Source organism: Sciurus vulgaris (assembly GCF_902686455.1).
Source record: "Sciurus vulgaris genome assembly, chromosome: 3".
Taxonomy (NCBI): Eukaryota; Metazoa; Chordata; class Mammalia; order Rodentia; family Sciuridae; genus Sciurus; species Sciurus vulgaris.
Genome location: NC_136463.1, coordinates 186,155,983 through 186,178,014, shown reverse-complemented (window position 1 = coordinate 186,178,014; position 22,032 = coordinate 186,155,983). Strand labels below are relative to the sequence as shown.

Sequence of the window (22,032 nt, the reverse complement as noted above, 5' to 3'; positions counted from 1 at the left end):
ATGTCTTATTTAATTGGCGCGGGAGGGAGTGTGGGCAGCTTCCCTGTTTGTTGAAGGTGGTGGTTACTGAAGCCCGAAGCGGTTTTCGATCCCACACACTTGGCCTGACGGAGCTTTTCTTCAGAGAAGTTAAGGTCCTTGGGTTCTCATGGAATTGGATTTGAAAAGGTCTCCTTCCAGATGAAGACCCTTTCTTTTGAATGAGACATTCTAGGAATGGAAATTATTTCTATAACTCATTTTTGAAAAGGTTATCTAAAAGTTTTCCAATTACTAATAATGATTTTGCAGTGTCTATTTCTATGTAGGAAAAAGAAACCTACAATTCAGCAGGAATTTTTCCTAAAATGAGTCACTACACCTGAAAACTCTGTATGGGCCATGTTCATTAGGCTGTTATAATCCCTAAGTTTTATTAAAATGTTTTTCTTGTGTTTCTTGCCTTCAGATAACTGAAGGTTTTTTTTTTTTTTTTTTAAACCCATTTCTATTACTTTTAGTCTCAAAAGGAGAGGGAAAAATCAGACTTTAAAATCTGTTCAAATTGCTGAAAATAGCCTCCCCCTAAGTCTGCTTCCAGACATTGGGGTGCCTGCTCTTCAGCTGTTGGTGTCTACTTAAAATTGTAAATTATCAAAGTGTTGGTTTTCCAATATGTTTTAGATATCGATGCAGATTTCATAAGCTCTTCTGATGTTTTTGAAGTAATCGACAGTGCCCATTCTGAATGTCCCAGCAGAGGGCTGGGGACAGACCTGAGGGCACGGGGAAGAGGCCCATCTGGAGAGGATGCTTGGGAGGAAGGGGAGGGGCTCAGGGAGAGGAGTGAGCTCTGGGCCCAGAAACCAAGAGGGCCCAAGAGTTGGGCTCAGTGTCCCTGTTTTGAAGTAGCCTCGAAGACTCCTGGTCGATAGTGGTGAGGTGGCCTCGAGATTCCTCGCGAATGTGGGGTTCCCGGGTTGAGGTGCAACCATAGGGGTCGCGTTTGCAGGTTGCAGTTGTCCAGGGCGTGCTGCCCACTCGGAACACTCTCAGTTCTCCATGTTGGCAGTCCCCCTGCCCCGCATGGCTAAGGGGTCCTTTGCGCCCTCCGCCTCTGGACATGGCCTTGTTTACGCACAGCAGAGCGGGGGAGGCGGGAAGCATTCCTGCTCCTGCTCCTGGCCTGGAGACATTTTGGGTCCCCAAGGACCGCCTACTCAGGACAGCAGCGGGACACCCAGGGTGGCTGTGTCCTGCCCACCGGGACCTGCAGTGGTGTTCTTTTCCCTTCCAGGGAGATGACGGGCGAGACGGAGTTGGCAGTGAAGGACGCAGAGGCAAAAAAGTACGTCCTACGAGCTTCTGGAAGAGTCCCTGTTGCCAGGAGTTTCCAAGGACAGCTTCCGATGTCTCGTGATTTTGGAGAATCCTTTCTTTAAATCTTATTGTATTTTAGAGATAGATTATGTTTTGATGATTTGACAAACTTTTTTTTTTCTTTCAAGATCAATTTATTTCAGTTGATTTTAAATTGGCACCCAATATTGAGTCACTTATTTGTCTTTTACAGGGAGAAAGAGGATTCCCTGGGTACCCAGGACCAAAGGTAAATCCTCCCTGGGAGTGGAACCTCACCTCTGGGTTTGCGGGAGTCTGGTGTGCCCATGAACGGAAAAGCAGGGCACCTTGGCTTTAGGGTGGGGAAGAGCCACCCTGTCTGAGGAACTCCCTCTTCTAGCAAATGGAGGTGACAGTACAGCTCATGAGGTTCCATGGGGTGAGAGTGCAGAGAACATCAGAAGTTGTAAAATGTGGTGGCTTATGTGATGTGATCATTGTTGATTCAGTAAACCTGGGCTGTCTGCAAATGCCACAGGTACACTGGAAGCCTGGAGAAGTGGGTCCCTTAACCACTTGGCTGCCCCAGAGAGTGTGGTCCAGTGCCTCCAGGCCCCCCAGCTGGACCTTCTGCTCCAGAGCTTGATGTGCCACTTCTTGGTTCTCTTCCAGGGAGTCCCTGGTGAGCCCGGGATAGACGGAACACCAGGACCCAAAGGCATCAGAGGCCGAAGGGTAAGCTGGCCTGTGCCGCAGCCGCAGATGGGAGTGAGCGTGCGCAGCAGCATTAGCTGCCGAGACTGAGAAAACACCCTGCACTTGAGCTGGCCAGTGCCACCAGGCCAGTGCCACCATGGGGCAAAAAGTGGAACCCTAGCCCTGGACCAGCGTCTCCTAGCCCCGCTCTGGCTGTGGTCTTCGGCCTTCCTCCTCGCCCGTCCTGCCCAGCGGGACATGTCCTCAGAGCCCTTCCCCCAGTTTGCCTCAAGGTGCCCAGTTCCCAGTCCCCCCAGTGTGGTGTGAGGGGGGCTCACATTGGGTGACTTTGGCATTCACGTTTGGCCAGGTCCCCAGACAGCAGGGCAGCAGGGCTCACTGAGGTGTCCAGGCTGCTTACCAGGGCTCCAGGGAGGACCGCAGGCTCTGTGGCCCTGGTTGATGAGCCTCCTCTCCCGTTAGCTGCTCTCAGCTCTGGATTTCTCTCTTCAGCGGGTGTTGGCTTGCCCTCCTAAAACTGCACGAAGTCTGAGTCAGTAAACTATGGTCTAGATGCAGGTGAACATGGCTGCCCACAATACAGTCAAGCAGTAATCATGATTACCCTGTGAATGTGGTCAGTGAAGACAGTTGATCAAGTCATTTTCTACTCAAGGTGGAGTTTGAAACATTGGATCAGTTATCCACACTGAGTAATCCTCTAATTCATCTGCAGTTACCAATTCTCTTGGGCATTCTAGCTTATGCTTTGGCTGGTGGGTGAGCAAGCCACTGTCTTACTCGAACCTGCCAGTGGACACGATGATATCAGTGGGTCCAGTCACTTGTGTTGCACTTGACTTGTGGCCATTTGCACTCCCTTGAGTGGGGGACTTGGTGGTGCGGGATGTTGGGTAGATCACCTTCACCATCCATCCAACCACAGGAGCTGGGAATGAGCAGGGTCTGTTCTGCCCCCTCTAGGGAAATTCAGGACCTCCAGGGGCAGTCGGACAGAAGGGAGACCCTGGCTACCCGGGACCATCTGTAAGTACCCATCCAGCTCCCCTGGGGGTGGGCAGGGCTGGGGGCTTTGCACAGGTCCCTGGAGACTCCCTTATCTGCTTTCTTCACAAGAATGGGCTGGGCTTCATTAGTTCTTAAAAACTCCTGCCCTTCTGATATCACAATACAGGAGAGAACGTTTGATTTTGGGGGTAACAGGAAACTTAAAACATCCGTTTCCTGGGAACTGGGTGTGGCTCCATGGCATGGCCTGTGCCTGGTGTGCACACTCTGGCTTGATCCCCAGCACTGTGGAACAACAGCAAGCGTCTCCTGGGCTGCTCCGCAGCCTAGGGGATGTTGTCATTTGCCTCCGTGATTTCCTGACATAGGCTTGTGAGGGGAGAACAGGGGCAAATTCAGTGCATCCTGCTTGCACCTGTGGAAGTGGTCTGACCGTGTCTGGTCCTGGTCGAGATCACTTCCTCGTCCATCAAATCCCCACAGGAGCTACAGATGTGTGGCTGAAAACCCACTGGTCACGTTTCTACCGGAGCCAGGAGCACACTTTATAATAACATCTTTGTGTCCTCATTTCACTTTGTTCCTGCATTGAAATTGATTAGGTTCAAAGCTGAATGGAAAAGGTGACTTGTGGGTTGCAAAAGTGACTCCCGGAGGGGCAAAGGAAGGACCTCGTTTGGGTGGAGTAGGGGAAGCGGGCAGGTCGGTGTTTTGATGGCTGCCTCTAAGTGGAGGTCCTGTGGGGAAAGACGGAAACTGAAGGGACTGGTGGTCTTGGGGTGGCGAGGCGTTGGGATGAGCTGCTGAGGCCCCCTGAGCAGGTCCCGAGAGTTGGGGTTTGGGGAGAGTCCAGCTGAGATGAGATGCTGTGGACTTGGAGGGCCTGGCGCGCTGGGCGACTCCTCAGCCCGGCTTCTGTGTGGAAGCTCTCCTCTCGGGAGAGGTGGGATCAGATGTGGTACTGTTGATGGGCGACAGGCCCAGGATGAGGTGCGCAGCTGCTCCGCAAGCCAGGCTGCCTCCCCAGGACGCACTCCCGTCCTGTCTGCTCTCTTCTGCCGTCATCACTTTAGAGAGAGTGGCTGGAGTGGCCAGGGCTCTCCAGGGTCCCCCCTTGCTCCCCGTGGTGTTGACATGAGCCAGAGGCTGTTCTTTTGAATGCCACAACTGCAGCCAGCTGTGCCTCTCAGCCTGTCCTCTCTTGGTGTTACAGGGTCACAAAGGCAACCGAGGCGACTCCATTGACGTAAGTTGCATGCGTCCAGAGCAAACCCTTGTCCAGCCGGCCTTGCCCCCGCTCTCCTCACATGCTCTTCCGTTTTCTTTTAAAGCAATGTGCCCTTGTCCAAAGCATCAAAGACAAATGCCGTAAGTGTGCTTCCTGTGGCCCGAGGCCTTGTACCCTTGGGTTGGGAGTCCTCTTGGGTAGGCCTGTCCTTCACCATTTTTCCTTCTGTTTCCTTTGTAGCTTGCTGCTATGGTAAGTTGACTGCGGCAGTTCCACTTTCTTCTGAGGAAAGGAAGACCCTTCCCAGTGAGTACTGTGTTCCCAAACCCGCCGCTCTCCACAGGGCCCCTGGAATGCCCCGTCTTCCCGACGGAGCTTGCCTTTGCCTTGGACACCTCTGAGGGAGTCACCCAGGACACCTTCAGCCGGATGCGAGATGTTCTTCTGAAGGTGGTGGACGGCTTGACCATTGCTGAGAGCAACTGCCCGAGGGGGGCCCGCGTGGCTGTGGTCACCTACAACAGCGAGGTGACCACAGAGATCAGGTTTGCCGACTCCAAGAAGAAGTCTGTCCTCCTGGAGAGCATCAGGAACCTCCAGGTGCCGCTGACCTCCAAGCAGCAGAGCCTGGAGACGGCCATGTCCTTTGTGGCCAGAAACACGTTTAAGCGTGTGCGGAGCGGGTTCCTGATGAGGAAGGTCGCCATTTTCTTCAGCAACAAGCCCACCAGAGCCTCCCCGCAGCTCCGGGAGGCCGTGCTCAAGCTCTCGGACGCGGGCATCACACCCCTGTTCCTCACGAGCCAGGAGGACCGGCAGCTCGTCAACGCCTTGCAGGTTGGCTCCCCCTCCTGCCGTCCCTGGGGAGCTTCTCAGCACGACCCGCTCTCCGGGGGACTCGTGTCCCGGTGGGGCCACGCTGAGGCCCTCTCTCTTGGAGTTGTCCTGTGGCCTGTGGCTCTGGCGCTGGAGAAGTGCCTGTCAACGTCCCTTCCGGTCCCTCCCTACAGTCTGCGGCCCTGACCTGTGAGTGAGGCTGTTAGTCTCGCTGCTGAGGCCAGGTGTCAGTGTTGGTGGATTCCCTCTGCCTCCAAGGGGGTGGTGTGGCCGTCCCCTTCCTGACGGGGACCTGGAAGCACCGGGGTGCCCCGCCACGCCTCCCTCGGCCTCTGGCGCCTGTACCCTTCTCAGTTGACACGTGACGCTCAGTTGCTATCACTGATGAATCAGTGCGTGTCCAGGGCCACCTCTGCTGCCACTGTTCAAGACGTGTGGACGAGGGGTACGAAGGGCAGGAGCCTGCCTGGAGTCAGGAGGCCTTGGTCTTGGCTTCCATCCCCTGCCTGCTTAAAGCCACGAGGACGTGCTGCTCGCCCTCACGGGGCCTTAGGTCTCTGCTGTAAGGGAGGCTGGCTGCTGCTCTCCAGCGTTTCCTTCAGCGTGGTATTCGGTTTACTTCTGCAAATATCAGCAAGAGACAGACAGCGCAGCCATTGCCACCGTCCCTCAGTGTTTGATCCTGCTAGACCGTGCGGGCCAGTTTGAGCACAGGCCATTGGGCTCGGGAGTCCAGTTTTGACCTGTGCTCTTGTGAGGGACCCGTTTGATTCCTCCTCCATTATGTGGGCTGAGTGACCCGAAGCACACGCGATTCTTAGCAGCATGGTTTCTGAGAGAGGAAGGCAGGATTCCTTCATTCATTCGTCACTGTCTCACTGAAGTCGACGAGTAGTGACAGCTTGCATGCCAGCCACCCTTCTGGGAGTGATTTCCTACTGGCTTGGTCATTATCTAAGCATCAAAGGGTGGGGACCGAATGATGCTCACATTTGCCAACTGCTGCTACTGCTAAAAGTAACCCATTATTTAAATCCCTGGTATTTGCTAGAGGACATAACCAGGCACTTGACTTACATTATCTAATTTAATCCGCCAAATAACCCCATTGGGCAGGCACTATTAACCCTATTTTACAACTGGAGAAGCAGAACCCCAAAGAGGCTAAGAATTTTCATGAGGTCCAGCGGAGAGTGCGGAGCAGGAGGTGAACGAGCCCAGGCCTTCCTCCTGGACAGCGCTGCTCCGCCGCCCCGCCGGGTGGGGAGGGTCTGAGCGACTTGGGTTTGTTCCTATGTGTCCATCGTTCCTTGTCACTGACGCTCCCTTACCAGGCGTTTCCTTTTGTTTACACCAGATCAACAACACGGCGGTGGGCCATGCCCTTGTCCTGCCTGCCAGGAGGGACCTCACGGACTTCCTGAAGAATGTCCTCACTTGCCATGTTTGCTTGGGTAAGGCGCTTCTCCAGGGGGGAAATCTACACAACTGCGGTTCAAGACAGCGACTAGAGGGGGACATTCGAGTGAGACACTGAGTTGTCCGAAGAGCTGGAGTTAAGTGAGGACCCCCACGGGGCTCGTGGAGAGCAGTGTAGATGCTGCCGAGCCGTCTCTGTACTTCAGGACCTCCCCGCCCAGCTTCTCTTCCAGAGGGAGACAGTTAGTTTTATAGGTAACAAAGGAGGTGGCCCCATTTCAGTTCTAGCCTTAAAATCTAGCTTTAAAATGTTTGGCTCAAGTGACCTTTTAGGACATATTTCCTCAGAGAGTGGCAGAGAATGGAGGCCACGTTTCCTTTTCTTTTCAAATGCGGGTACAGTGACTACAGAGGGGCACTTATTAATCTGTTCTCACGTGAGCTTTAGAGGGTGAGAGCTGATATCTGGCCACGATCAAGCGGCGAGATGTAGATAGGCTTCTGGCTCAGGTGGCAGTTCTTGCTACCCAGCAGAGGGGCCAGAGTCGAGGGCTGCCATGCCTCTTTCTAGACGTCTGCAACATCGACCCGTCCTGTGGACTCGGCAGCTGGAGACCAGCCTTCAGGGACAGGAGAGCGGCAGGCAGCGATGTGGACATCGACCTGGCTTTCGTCCTGGACAGCTCGGAGGCCACCACTCTGTTCCAGTTCAACGAGATGAAGAAGTACATCGGGTACCTGGTCAGGCAGCTGGACCTGAGCCCAGACCCCAAGGCCTCGCAGCACTTTGCCAGGGTGGCCGTGGTGCAGCAAGCCCCCTTCGAGTCCCTGAGCAATGCCAGCGTGCCGCCTGTGCGGGTGGAATTCTCCCTGATGGACTACGGCTCCAAGGAGAAGCTGCTGGACTTCCTGAGCAGGGGCATGGCCCAGCTGCAGGGAACCCAGGCCTTGGGCAGTGCCATCGAGTACACCATAAAGAATGTCTTTGAAAGTGCCCCCAACCCCCGGGACCTGAAAATCATGGTGCTGATGCTGACGGGCGGGATGCAGCAGCAGCAGCTGGAGGAGGCCCAGAGAGCCATCCTGCAGGGCAAGTGCAAGGGCTACTTCTTTGTGGTCCTGGGCATCGGCAGGAAGGTGAATGTCAAGGAGGTGTCCAGCTTCGCCAGCGAGCCCAATGACGTCTTCTTCAAACTAGTGGACAAGTCGACTGAGCTCAATGAGGAGCCTCTGATGCGCTTCGGGAGACTGTTGCCATCCTTTGTCAGCAGTGAGTCCTGTGTGCCCAGTGCGGGTCCGGTGTGCTCTGTGCTGGCCCACAGTCCAGGCCACAGGGGAGGGGACGGTGAGGGAGGGAGTCACAGGAGAGATGCCAGTGAGCTGACACACACTTACCCATTTGCTCACCAGGTATAAGTGATACCCGTCATATGCTAGGAAAGCTCCTGGGAGCAGGGTCAGCAGGGGACACACTGACAACAGCCCTGGTCCTCCACTCATTTCTTACCCTAAATTTGACTGGGGACCTTCTTGCCATAGGTGCTGTTGGTGTTCCAAAGTTTTGCTGGGTGGGCACGTGGGCCAAGTAGACATGCATTTTGCATGCTCCAATACGCTGGTGCCTTGAAGAAGTGCCTCCTGTGGGGGCATTGATCTGGGATCAGCCACCAAACCCATGCTTGCTTCCTCTGGGTCTTTGCCAGTGGGGATCTCCCTCCCTAGAATGTTCCCCCAGCTTCTTAGCAAATGCATCAAAACTCATCCCCATCTGCCTCAGGTCACTGTGGGTGCTCCTTCTCCCAAGGCCTGCTCCTGGTGAACCTGGATGCAATACGTAGACTGTCTATTATCTGGACCACTGGTCACTTTTTTGTGGGTCTGGTACAGTGCACAGTCAAATAAGCAGAGGCTGCGTATCAAACCAGGGGGTAGATGTATGAAGTTTGAGCCCACATGGCCACACTGAATATTTACAGTCCAAGGGAAATGTTTGTGAAGGCATATTCCCTAAAACACACAGGGGGAATGTGAAGCGAAGGTAAGCCACAGCTTCGCCCAGGGATCACTGTTCCTGTCTTCAGGAAAGTGCTGCCTAACAAGGCCTGGAGAACATATGAACTGTAACTGGAGTATGATTTGATGTTCAGAGTTCAGGACTTATTAAGCCCTCCCCTCGCCTTTTCTTCTGTTCCTGTCTTCCTTACACTGAGTGAACACCATCTTTACCCTAATCACTCAAATATCAAATAGAACATACTGGCCTAAGATGTGGTGTGACTCAAGTAGCATTGTCCTTAATGATTTCATAAGAATTGGATACGAAAAAAAAATCACTGGACTTAGCTTGTTTGGAAGAACTAATTAATTCAATAAGTACTTATGACTGACTAAACATTATGTTTAGTCATGTCAGATTGATTTTAATTTCCATGTGATTCATGTGTAGTTCAAATATTTTTTCTTTGTTTTTCTCTAGGTGAAAATGCCTTTTACTTGTCCCCTGATATCAGGAAACAGTGTGATTGGTTCCAAGGGGACCAACCAGCAAATGCTGTGAAGTTTGGTCATAAACAAGTGTAAGTGATTATAATTATTTTCACAAAACTTGTGGTACTATAGACAAAATGCAGACATCCTCCAACCAACCCCTAACTTTATGGAGGAGGACATTGAAATTCAGATAGTGTGACTTCCCAAAGGTAATGTAGTATGTTCTCAAAGAATCTGTTGTATTGGTTAGCTTTTGCTGCATAACAAACTACCCCAAACTCAGTGGAATGGCTTATAGCAACAGTTATTTATTTCATTTACAATTCTGACTGGGCTCAGCTGGGTGGTTCTTCTGGGCTCTACTGGGCTCCCTTGTTGCTGTGGTTGGCCATTTGTACCCATGGACTGGCAGGTCTAGAATGGTCTCCACTGGGATGGTTAATCTCTGTTCCATGTGATCCCTCATACTCCAGCAAGCTAGCCTGCTTGTTCACAAGGTGACTAGGCAGGTTCCAATGAAAGAAGGTGGCAGTGTGCAAGTTCTCTTGAGACCTAAGAGACTTGGTGCACTGCTGACTTCTACTACATTCTATTAGCCAAAAGCCATTTCCAAAAGCCAGTCTAGATTTAAGGCTGGAAAACTGGACTGAGCATGTCACATGTTCAGGGCACGGACACAGAGCAGGTCGATGTTTGAGGCCTCATGTCCCAACAGTCTACCACATCTGGTGTGACAGGATTTCATCAGAATTGGAAACAAAAGAAATTGAGCCCCAAGTCTCATAATGATTAGTGCTGCCACAGCATGTGGTGGTGGTCACACTGGGAGGTGTGCTCTTCCAGGGAGACGAAGGAGAGCTGCGACACAGGAGGACCATGTGGTGCTGCTGCCCATGGACCTACGCTGTGGCCCATGCCCTGCTCCATTCTGGTGCCCACTCTAGGAACAGAGAGGAGGAGGGTGTGGCCCCATGAGAGGACCAGGCGGGGCAGAGGGGGACATGGCTGCAGAAGCCGAGATCATGGAGGGAGTCAGCTAGTTGTGCTTCTTAAGAGAATGCCACAGTGTGTCACAGGTAGAGGGGGCATGGAGCTTCGTTGCACCAGATGACATGTGAATTCAAGCCATCCTTGGAAAATGTCTAGTTTTTCCAGCTGACCTGGGGGTGCGGGAGAGCCGCCTCTTTCTGTTGCAGACCTTTCTCTATCACCTTGTAAGTCCTTCAACTCCTGCCCCCGTCCTCAGAGGGGGTGGTTCCCAGCATAGTAAGCTGAAGGTCACGATCAAGTCAGCTACCACCCTCCCTGGTGCTGCGAGGCTGGCCCAGTGTGATCCAGGTTCACAGGCTCTACTCTTCCAGCCTTGAGTGGGCCCCATTATTTCTCTGGAATGTTCTCTAAAGTTGACTCAGCTGTCTAATCTCTAGGAAAACTGAATGAACAAAGTAAGTTAGTATTTGAAGCTTAATGATCTCAGCTTGAAAATACCCTGCATATGACTTGTAGCATTATATATCTACAAAATCACTGAACTTTCATCTAAAAGCAAGAAGGAAGCATGGATCTGTGCTACTGCATTGTTTGATGCTGTAACAGTTATTTTTTTGCACGCATACACAAAAATTGACACAAACAAAAGATACACACATTTTCAGCTGACAATAAGCCATAAGAGCAAAAGAGTATACGCTGACTTTATGACTTTCCAGTTTAACGTGGTGTTTTGATGAATGGACACTTTCTTCCGGTGAAAACACCTAATTACTGATTTCATTTAATTTTTAATGACTATTTCAGTTTGTTAAGTGTTGTAGTTAGAACATTGTTAATATCATTTATTCTCTCCTATCTTGTTTCTGCCTTTTAAAAATAAATTGAAAATAAGATGTCAGATGTTCTTATAGTACAATGTAAGTTTTGTTTTTAATGATTCTATTTTCATATATCATTTGATATCTTCTTTTAGTGGCACAAATTCTAAAAATAAGAAACATTTTTTTTGGGGGGGATAGGGCTTGAACACAGGGGCACTTGGCCACAGAGCCACACCCCTAGCCATATTTTGTATTTTATTTAGAGACAGGGTCTCACTGTTTTGCTTAGCACCTCACTTTTGCTGAGACTGGTTTTGAACTCATGATCCTTCTGCTTCAGCCTCCCAAGCTGCTGGGATTACAGCATGTAAAAATAAGCATGTAAAAATAAGAAACTTTTAACATGTGCAGTACTATACCGAATCTATACCAAATGCATTTTGCTAAAACAGCAAATTTCACATAGCTCCTTGGGTTAATGTCTTCGTCTATGTAGATAACATGCAAAGTATAAGCAAAGGTAATATTTAACTTGTTTTAACAGAAACATTCCAAATAATGTTACTTCAAGTCCAACATCCAAACCAGTGACCACAATGAAGCCAGTGACCACAACAACTCCGGTGACCACCACAACGAAAGCAGCAACTATTGTAAACTTGCCACCCGCTAAGCCAGCCGCTGCAAGACCGGCCCCCGCCAAGCCAGCTGCTGCCAAGCCTGTGGCCCCGAAGCCAGCCACGGCCAGACCTGCAGTAGTGGCGAAGCCAGTGGCGGCAAAGCCTGCAGCTGTGAGACCCCCTGCCGCTGCTGCAAAGCCAGCAGCCACCAAGCCTGAGGCTCCCAGACCCCAGGCCAAGCCAGCAGCCACCAGGCCAGCTGCTGCCAAACCCGTGGGTAAGAAGCCCCAGTTAGGGCGCCGTCTTCTACACCCTCACAGACCCTGCCAAGAGCACGCCCTTCCAAGCCTGTTCATGACGCAGTCAGAATGTGGCTCTTGGTGATCATGAACTTTGTCCCTGCTGTAAGGCATATGGTCACAGAATAGGACCTCAGGCTATGTACTGGGGCACTATTAGGTATTGATGATGATTTGGGTGATCAGCCTTGCCCACAGACTGACCCACAAGCCCCTACTGACTGTAGGAAAGACGCGTGTCTGACTGACAGATACGAGAGGGAGCTGGGTTCATGGCACCGCGTGTGTGTTGCTATCTTCCTCTAAGACCTTGCACAAGATGCCACAGAAAGTCACAGCTGTAGAGGAGCGTGAGGCAGAATGTACGCCCTCATGAAAAGATGGGAATTGCTTCCAGTTCATGGGCAGAGAGGAAGCAGACGTCCCCATAACAGAATGTCCCTAGAATTCTCGACTTTGTCTATTTGAAATGGTGAGGCTCACTTTGTGTGGAGATCTTCCTATGAGCTCCCAAGACCTTGCATTTTCAAAGTATCTCCTTAACTACAGAGAGTTTCAAAAGGAGGTTATACACCTCGCTGGTGAGGCGCAAGATTTTAATTGCTCTTGATTAGTGAATTTCACGTTTCATGCATGCCGAGCGTGACACGTGACAGTGTCTTCAGGAGCTTGAAGAAGAAAGTAGTTCGACTTTCACATCAGCCGTGTTGACTGGTGGCTGCAGGCGTCCTCCCGCACCCCGGTGTACAGGCTCGATGCTTTACCTCCATGCTCTGCTCTGGTCTTTCAGCTAAGGCGACCCGAGAAGTCCAGGTGTCTGAGATCACCGAGAACAGTGCCAAACTCCGCTGGGAGAAGCCCGAGCCCCCTAGTTCTTATTTTTATGACCTCACTGTCACCTCGGCCCACGACCGGTCCCTGGTTCTGAGGCAGAACCTCACAGGCACCGACCGCGTCATTGGGGGCCTGCTGGCCGGGCAGACCTACCACGTGGTGGTGGTCTGCTACCTGCGTTCTCAGGTCAGAGCCATCTACCAAGGAAGCTTCAGTACAAGTGAGTACAGGTAGCTTTAAGAGCAGCCAGAACCTGCTTTCTTAACGGGATACCAGCCGGGACATGAAGGGAGCAATTAGGATTGAGTCTATCCTGAAGTACCAGCAAAATCTAAAAACTCAGATGATAACCCAGGGAGCTCTGCTTGCACCCTAACTTTATGGAGCAACCTGACGTAAGGTGGGTTCCGTGTGGAATGTGCTCTGGCTCCTGGGTCCTGGGCTGCTCTGCGGAGGAAACCAGGTCCTTTGTGCCTGAGTGCAGCTGCCGAGGTAGCACAGGGGCCAGGGCCTGGTGGGGGGTCTCTGCTGACCCACCTGGCGTGGATGGAAAGCAGCAGTGATCACCAGCTCTTGGGGGAGCAGTGCAGAGACTGTGAAGGTGGGCTCGCAGGGCTGCAGGCTGTCCTGGCTGGTGCGACCCGGCCAGCAGCCTCTGCCTCCCTGGCTCCAAGCTCGCGCTCGGTCAGCTCCTGCCCATCACTGGAGACTGCCTTTCCAGCTGTCACTCAGGGGCCCTTCTCTCTCTTCTTCTCTGAGCTCCTCTGGATCCCCTCCCCTTCCCCTTGACCTCCACTGCTCCAGGGAGGTGGGTGGGCACCTCCAGCCAGTGTGATCCAGATGGGGGAATCGTACTGCGGGGAGGGATTCCCCTCGGAAGCTGACGGTCAGGCCCATTGCCCCGGGAGTCAGAGACCTGCCCACCCTGGCGTTGCTCTCTTGATGCAGGGGAAGGGTTAGTGGGAGGTGAGAGGGATTCCTCCACTTGCTTGTTCACCTGTGTCACCTACAGACCCCAGCATCCGAATCCCAGTCTCAGTGGCCCACCCTGAACTAAGACGTTAACCAGAACGCCCGTTGTGGTGGGTTGCTGGATTTCTTGGTGCTTGGTTTCTGGTTTGCCTATTGTTTGTGCACATTCTTCTTTCACAGAGAAAGCTCAGGTTCCACCTCCACAACCAGCAAGGTCAGCTTCTAGTTCAACCATCAATCTAATGGTGAACACAGAACCCTTGGCTCTTACTGAGGCAGGTAAGTTACAAAAACAAGGTCCTCTGGTGGCATGCAGAGCATATTCTTCCAAGGATTTTACAGTTTTTAAGGTCTTGACTCTAGCTCCTCTCCCTGGTCTCGTTCCCATGAGTTCTCTGGGGGCAGTTCCAAGTTGGCTCTGAGAGGCCCAGATGGTGTCAGTCTGCACGTTCTCAGCTGCCAATGGCATTGTACCTTGCCTGTCACCAGACTTGCAGAGGAAATTGGATGGGAGTTGCTTTGGAGGCTCCAGGCAGAATCCACACATGCATGAGTCACTTCCTCTGTGCCTCATTTTGAGACTAGAGTTGATTATGGTCTACGGTGGTGTGAAGAGTGGGCTTTATCCCCTCAGTGATTCACCCCAGTAAGAAACTGCTCAGGAGAGAACAGAACAGTCCAGATCGGAGCAGTGAAATGCACAGGCTTGGATGTGACCCGGGGGATGCTCTGGTCCCGGGTCCCTGAGCACACAGCCTGGCTTGGTCTGCTGTCCCACTCTCTAAGTGCCTGTGCCCAGTGTGCCCAGCTTACATTCATTAGTGACTGGGCAGCCATGACCCGGGGACACACAGCTGTTGCTGGCTTTTGCTTGTAGGCAGTGGACTCAAGAGACATACTCCCTTATATGGTGCTTTGGTCCTGCCTTGTCCTTGAGAAATGATCACTGAGGAGGTTGATAGGTTTTGCTTAAGCGTATGCAGCAAAAGATCTGGTACTAACAGAAAAAAATCAAAATTCCATGGGAATTTAGGTCCAATATTTTTTACCATCCCAGAAGTGTAAGTTTCTGTTAAATATGGGAACAAGTCAATCGTTTTTGCTGAAGCGACCCCAGTCAGGAGGAGGAGCGTCTCTGGTCGCGGTGGGCATTTCTGTGATGAATTCTGATGGAGGGTGTTTGTGGCTGGCTTTGTGCTGTGCTAGATTTAGGAGCAGCCAAGGCTGTGTGAAAGTCAGCAGGTGGCATAGGTTTGATATGCCCTGGCGGAAGCAGTGGCATTTTATTATTCTGAACCATCTTGTACATATTCCTCATTTGACTCTTTCCACTGTAAGTTTCTTACTTCTCTACCTCATGCTCTGTAAGGGACGCATCCCATTTCATCTGTTTAAATTGAACGAGATGGTTCTGAGCACTTTGTAACTCTGTGCCCCTCTCTTTGCGGCTGCTGGGGAGGGCAGGCATCCTGCCAGGGGACTTTCTTCCACGGTGGACCTTCTTGTGTCTATACACATGGGCACGTTCACAGTCCCATACAGGGCACAGCCCAGAGATGCCAAGCATCCAGGGTTACTAGGAGGAAGGTCACCAGGTCGGCACAGGAATTGCAGCTGTTACACACGTGTTTAATAAGGGCCGGTAACTCACCTACTTATAGAACTGAATACTGTTGAATTATAATTGCTCTTAAAGACGAGTTTAGCGGTTGGTCTGTCAGACTGGTCACGTGCCTTTAAACTTCTTTCACCTTTCCAGTGGAAAGGCTGATAGAGAACTGGACATTCTCTCCTCAATATAAACTTATGGAAATAAGCCAAGTGTTCTAGGAGATTGGGTAATAAAATCTTAACTTCTTAGAGATCCTATAAAAAGACTGGACAAATGGTTTTAATGCCATGATTTTCAACTCAAGCTAAGAAACTAGAAGTAGGCGCATTTGACGTAGGCAGAGTGAGAACAAAACTCAAGTGTCGATTTCTGTTCATAAGCAGTTTTCTGAGTCTGATGTCAAAGGACTACCACAGAGCCTCTGGCCCCTGTCCTGCAGCTCCAGTCTCTGAGCCACAGAGACCACCCTGACAAGAGGGTTGGCCTCAAAGGGAAGCTGCAAAGAATACGTCAGATTTTCCTCAAAGACACCAGTCGACAGACCCCGTGCGCCCTCTGAGGCTCCGCCGGTCAAGCACCCTCCCTGCCCCACCCGTGGGCTGACTCTGTCCCTGGTAGTGGAGGTTGTAAAATTTCTAGCAAATTCTTGCTTCATTGAGAGAAAATGACTTGGAGTAACCACAAGACAGCAAGATTGGGATGTTTCTGGTCCAGAAGGATAAGGCTAGATAAACAAAGCTGAGTGACGTGCACAACATGACCCTGAAACACGCATCTGCGGGGCTGCTTGTTTTTCACGTGGAGCTGCAAGGTCTGAACTAGGGGAGTGTTTTCCATCCAGTCTCCTAACAGAATTCCTCCCCTCGCGTGTGAGAGAGGAAGGTTTTGAGCCGGCAGCCTGTGTTTCCTCCCAGCTAGGGGCGTCTGCCGCAGCTGGATCCTGGACACTGGTGGGGGTCCTCGCTCAAGCCCAGGAGGGCCCGGGTTCTCTGACTGCGTCACATGCGTTGTGCATGGGCCTGGTGTGATGTTCCCGCTCAGCGATTCAGGCAGCCTGGTGGTGCAGGCTCCTTGCCTTTCTTAAGAGCGAGGCCCTGCGTGGTTGATCCCCTCAGCCCACTCAGCGGTGGAACAATGCTCTGCGGGGAGAAGGCACTCGAGGCCATGAACGTGGGGTGTGTCTCCGCGTGTGAGCCATTCCTGGGAGCTCTGTTTGAAATAAAGTAATTGTATATTTACTTCAGAATGTTAAAATTCAAAATGGGTGGCAATAGCCACGAAGGGCTAGCTAGAATCACAGAGGTGAGTGCTCATGTCCCCTCTTCCCGCCTCTTCCCCTTCCCTCTTAGACCCTTTCTTCAACCAGAGTAAAACACTTGAATGACACTTACATTTTTTAGAGTTGGAGGGGAGAGTGCCAACTAATGACTTCTTATTAAATGACTTTAAAAATGCAGTAATCACATTCTACAGTCGCAGGCACACTTGGCCTCTGATTATCAATCATCACGATGTGCGTTATTTCTCCGAGATGTATTTCCTAGACAACTCAGGCAAAATTGAGTTTAAAAAACCAGATTTCCCTAGCAGACATGCATGCATTTTGATTTCTTTTATGTAGCATTAATTCATTATAAACTCGGTTTAGATTGACAAAGATATGTCTCTTTCTCAGTGTGAAAATTTAGCAACTGATCCCTGCTTCTTTACTTCCAAGAATAAAAAGATTCCACCTCGAGGACCTGCGTTTTTGTTGCAGTTTACCATTTTGGACCTGTGCTTGAGTCTGTTTAGGAACTTGTGGGCCAGAACACAGTGAGATGAAAGGCCCTGGCCTTGGGCACCTACTTCAGGGGAAGGAGGTGGCCAGCAGTGATGCCTGAGCTTTCCGTTGCATATATTAACGTTTTCCTGTTTTGAATTCCACATTTTAAGAGAATCTTATTTTTCCTTTGATGCCGGTACTGAGTCCAGGCTCAGCACACACTCCACACTGAGCTGCAGTTTATCAAGAATTGACATTGGCTCGTAATGTTGGAGAGAGTGGCTAGGGGACTCTTTGTCCCCCTCATAACAGGGCCTGGCCCTGTTTGACATACAGGGCAACAGGAGCTTGCAAGACCCCATCCGTAAGACCCTGGCTGGAGACGAGGGTTGGTTCCACTGGCAGGACTACAGCACTGTCGCCTGCCATTCGGGATCCTAGGTTTTGCAGTACAACGTGATTCTGTTTGAAATGGTTAGAATTTTCTTTGCAGTACTGGGGATTGGATCTGGTGTGTTCCACGGCTGAGCCACATCCCCAGCTCTTTTTATTTTTTATTTTGAGACAGGTTCTTACTAAGTTGTTCATACTGGCTTTGAATTTTCAATCCTCTTGCCTCAGTCTCCCAAGGTGCTGGAATTCCAGGCGTGTACACATATGCCCAGCAAAGCTTGCATTTTTTTTTTTTTTTTTCAAAAAAAGCAAAATTATCCCCTTCCTCCCCCAACACAAAAAATCCCACTCCAGCTTTTGCTTTCTTCAGCACCTAAAGAATCACACCCCTGCCACTTTCCTGGGCACATAATGCCTGTAAGTATGGCCTTTGCTAGTGGTGATGGGATGATCTGTCACAGGCTGTCATGGTCTAAGTGAGCCTTGAGCGTTCACACCAGGCACGGAGCCACAGGCTTTGTCACTGCGATGGCTGACAGTATCATGTGCTTGTCACTTGGTTTAAGGTTTGTAACCATCTTTCCCCTCCCAGTCTCATTTTGGGGAAAGAGGCCTTGGATAGAAATTCAGATATTACCAAAGCCAAGACTCTCTGAGGCGTCTAAACAAAATCGAAGTCAGAAAGTTTACATTATGCAATGTTACAAAAGGAATCCTACATTGTTGGCTTACCCATATGAGTTGAAGAAAAGTTTTCAACACAGAAACTCCCCCAAATAATTAACCAAAGGCTCTATGACTTGTTCTTTATTACTTGTCCTAGAAACTGGCAATCTGTGAACTGATCACATTTTGTCCAAGCAGATGTCACTGGGCCCCCCGTTCAGCTCTGGAGGGGCAATCATCTTACGGCCACCGGTCTTTTACTTATTTTATTGATTCTAAGGTGCACATTTTCCCCCCATTGCGACACTCTGGAACTGAAATGTGACTCACCGTTGACCACAGGTTGTGCCTGGGAACATAAAACAGCCCTGCATGATAAAATCAAGCTTTCTTAGACCTGATGAAACACAGGATTTGGTTAGCCAAGTTCCACCATGGATATATATCATTGATTAGCACAAAACACGTAACAGGGAAAATCTGACTTTACACTAATAATAATTTAAAGGACTAACCCTCACAAGTTCAGATGAACACGTGTGAATATTTGCTCTCTTTGGTTAAAGAGCAGCTACAGTCTTCAAGGTGCTCTGTCGATCTCTGCTTCAGAATGTGACTTTCTCAGTTGCCGGGCTAGGCTACATGAACCCTGAGGGTATTGGGCTGTCTTCCCTTCTTCCTTTGCTTAAAATTGTGAATTGATGTGGGCCACTGGGGCATGCCAGAGACCCAGGGCAGCCCCCAGAGTGAGGAGTCACGTTGCTGCAGTCTTGCTGGGCTCAGCTCCCTGCACAGCAGCCCTGAAGGCCAGGCCTTGCTCCTCCGTCACTGGCACATTTGAGAGGAAGAATATTGTTTCTGTAAATCCTCGTCATTTTATTCTGGCTTCCTTGGGCCTTCAGGGGCGCTTGGTGTGGCCCCTGATCTCCCGACCTCTGAAAAGGTCTGCACCAGGGAGGTGTGGCAGCAGAGCTGGCAGCCTTCCTGGGTGGGTGACGGCCACCCCTCAGCAGCCAGGGTCGTTTGAGACAATTCTGAGTCCTGTGTAGCTTGGAGTCGGCCATGTTGTGGCTGACCCAAGATTTGATTGTGAACCTAAAGACTTGGGTTTTCCTTTTCTCTTTTGGGCTGGTCGCCACTGAAGATGCCCACCCCGTCCCCAAGCCGGCAGCTATGCCTAGCTGGGGATCAAGGACAATGGAATGGCAGCCCTTCCTGGGCAGAGCTGGAAGATTCAGGCCTGTGAGCTACTCACACAAACACGCAGCTCATCGCCCCAGGGAGTTCTGCAGAAAAGAGGTTTACATTTTTCAAACTTTCAGATAACCGTTGACATCCGTGAATCTCCTTCTGGAGTTTGCCAGGAAACTCTGTAAACAGAAGTCTTGCTGTGCCTGAGCTCCAGGCATGGAGGGACCTCAGCTTAACTCTGCAGCTGGGCTGCATCAGCGTGCATTTAAAACACAGACTTCCTTAACAGGAAAAAGAATGCTTCTCGGTCTTCCAGAGAGCTTTGCTGTAGGGCATGGTTATGTGGTGGATTTTGCCTCAGTGGTTGTTCTTTGAGCTTGTTTAATTTGTGGGTCTTGCAGGAGCTCAGCTGCACACATGTGAGCACACACACAAACACACTCATGCAGGTTTTTTATTTCCACCTTACCTTTAATTTGCAGTCTACTTGGCTTGCAGCCAAGTGAGCAGTTTTATTTGTGGACTGTATTCTGACAGAATTTAAATGCTATTTTTTTTCCCCAAGAAATGGAAAGCTCCACATGATTTTAAAATTTGGTTTCTTCTCTGAGGAATTAGCATCAGAGGAATTGGGGAGTCAATGGCCTCGTGCTTGGGAAGAGGAAAAGAATTCATTTTGTTTCCATTGCCAGTGAGGAGAGCTAAGGTTTGGGATTTGAGTGTTGGTCACGAAATCGTGGGAAGATTTTATTTATTCCTTGCAAAGCTGAGGGATTACCATGTCCCCATGACAGCGAGGACACAGGCTCAGTCAGGTTAAGGGCTTTTCCTTGTGGAAACTTCCCCATCTCCCCTGCCCAGGGTCCTGGTCAGACCGCAGCCCCCGCCTCAGAGTCATGGCCCCTAATGAAGGCCTCTTCTCTAACGAGGGCTCTTCTCTAACGAGGGCTCTTCTCTGTCACTGCAGATATCTGTAAGCTGCCCATGGAGATAGGAACATGCAGAGACTTCAAGCTCAAGTGGTACTTCGACACCAGCACCAAGCACTGCGCCAGGTTCTGGTTCGGAGGCTGTGGTGGAAACGAGAACAACTTCGAATCACAGGAACAATGTGAAAAGGTTTGCGCTCCGGGTAAGTGACGAGTCTTTGTGTCTGGCTGTTGCCAATGAGAGATCCAGGTCAGTAGCTTCCCCTTGAGGAGTGTTTGGATTTCAGTGATGATTGATTATACATACAGGAAAAGATAAGCCGGATCCTCAGGTAAGGATAAAAAATAAGTACAATTTAAAATTTTACAAACAAACCTCCATGAATTCAATTTTTCAAATTAGGATTTTTTTCTAGAAACATACTTGTTTTTTTTACCAGCAAAGAGACACATGGCCAACTACTTACCACTCTTCAGAAATGTTACCAAGTCCCCATTACTCAAAATATTGCACCAAACATGATTATGAAGAAAAATAACATCATGATGAATTAGAAGTAACACCAATGATAAACACCCCCAGATGCTTTCCTTTAAGCTATTTTGCTTCCCATAATAATAATGCTGACTCTGGGGCCGTCCAACATGTCTGTCACCAGGGGCAACCGCGTAGTATAGGAATAAGCAGCGGCAGGGGCCAGGGTGGGTGCCCAGTGGGCAGAGGTCAGTTTTTGAAAAGTCCAGGTGGGGAGCATGGACTCTGAGGCACCAGGAGCCCCAGCTCCAGCCCAGCTGGTCACAGGGAACCAGGGATGTCCCTGAACAGGCAGTGCGAAGGGCTGAACACCAGAGGCCCTGGGGTCACGTCCCGGTAAGTGCAGTGTCCTTGGCCAGTGACGTGGCTTCCTGTCCTCTTCTCTCCCCATGCTCAGTGCTCACCAAACCCGGAGTCATCGGCGTGGTCGGCACCTAAGCGCGGGCGCGACTCTTACCTCTGAGATGGAGCGGCGTTTCCAGCCGTCTCTGCAGAAGCTCCGGGGACGCCCGGCACTGTGCTGTTTCATGCTTTGAGTGACACTCGAATCTGGGAGGAAACCTGCCTTGCGACCTGTCAATATGGTGCTAAACGAGTCTGTGGACCCCTTGCTCCTTGTCTCGGCAGTGACTCTGCACTTGGAACCTGGCGGGGCCGCGCGTCCCCGCGGGCGACGTGTGGACCTTCCCTGGAGCTCCGAGCTGCCCCGCCAGGCAGCCCAGGCCTGAACATCAGCCCACGCCACAGCTGCCTCCCGCTTCGCCTCCTTCCTTCCCTTAGTTAAGCTCCACTGTAGACGCAGAGGCAGATCCAGCCTGTTCCCGCCAGTGCCCTGGCTCTGAGCTGATTTTCCTCTGCGCGACCCTCTAGCACGTGCTCTAGTTAGAAGAAAGCGAATCCCCTACCTGTGTGCACTGTTGGGACCAAAGCCTTAATTCAAGAATTAAAAGCAAGTCATGATAGGGAATATTTTTGGCATTCCTCTAATGTTGTTGTTTTTATTTTGAGTGAGGGGTGGGATTTAATTTTAATTTTAAAATGTTTAGGAAATTTATACAAAGAAACTTTTTAATAAAGTATATTGAAAGTGTCAGGCTTTGGTTTTGGCTCTTTTATGTCCAGAGCAAGGATTGTCAGAGTCACCCTGGGGTCATGAAGTGCAGCCCCTGCCTGGCCTCTGGTCCCGGGCACCACCCTTTGGTGCCAGGGTGTTCCTGGTGGAGTGCGGAGAGGCCAGCTGGCAGAGCCTCTGCTCAGGTGCAGCCAGTCACAGGTGCGCAGCAGGTGGCCGAGCTCCTTGCTGCAGGAGCCCTGGAGCCTTCCTGTCTCAGGAGCACCGGTGGCCCTTCTCTCTGTCCTCCAACTTGGGGTTGACCCCAGAGC

The 22,032-nt window shown here is 50.8% G+C and overlaps 1 protein-coding gene across 1 annotated transcript in view; it reads left to right on the top strand.

Annotated features, from left to right (window-relative positions):
• LOC306656739 (collagen alpha-3(VI) chain-like) overlaps positions 1-21,742 on the top strand; it is a 103,272-nt gene extending 81,530 nt beyond the window's left edge. Inside the window, 16 exon segments of the mRNA XM_079132299.1 lie at positions 1,277-1,327; positions 1,553-1,588; positions 1,993-2,055; positions 3,001-3,063; positions 4,259-4,291; positions 4,377-4,413; positions 4,514-4,525; positions 4,617-5,110; positions 6,468-6,564; positions 7,101-7,799; positions 9,006-9,105; positions 11,378-11,730; positions 12,543-12,806; positions 13,739-13,837; positions 20,153-20,317; positions 21,047-21,742. Of these exon segments, the coding sequence (XP_078988425.1) occupies positions 1,277-1,327; positions 1,553-1,588; positions 1,993-2,055; positions 3,001-3,063; positions 4,259-4,291; positions 4,377-4,413; positions 4,514-4,525; positions 4,617-5,110; positions 6,468-6,564; positions 7,101-7,799; positions 9,006-9,105; positions 11,378-11,730; positions 12,543-12,806; positions 13,739-13,837; positions 20,153-20,317; positions 21,047-21,087 (2,607 nt within the window). The 3' untranslated portion in view covers positions 21,088-21,742.
• The last annotated feature ends 290 nt before the right edge of the window (positions 21,743-22,032 follow it).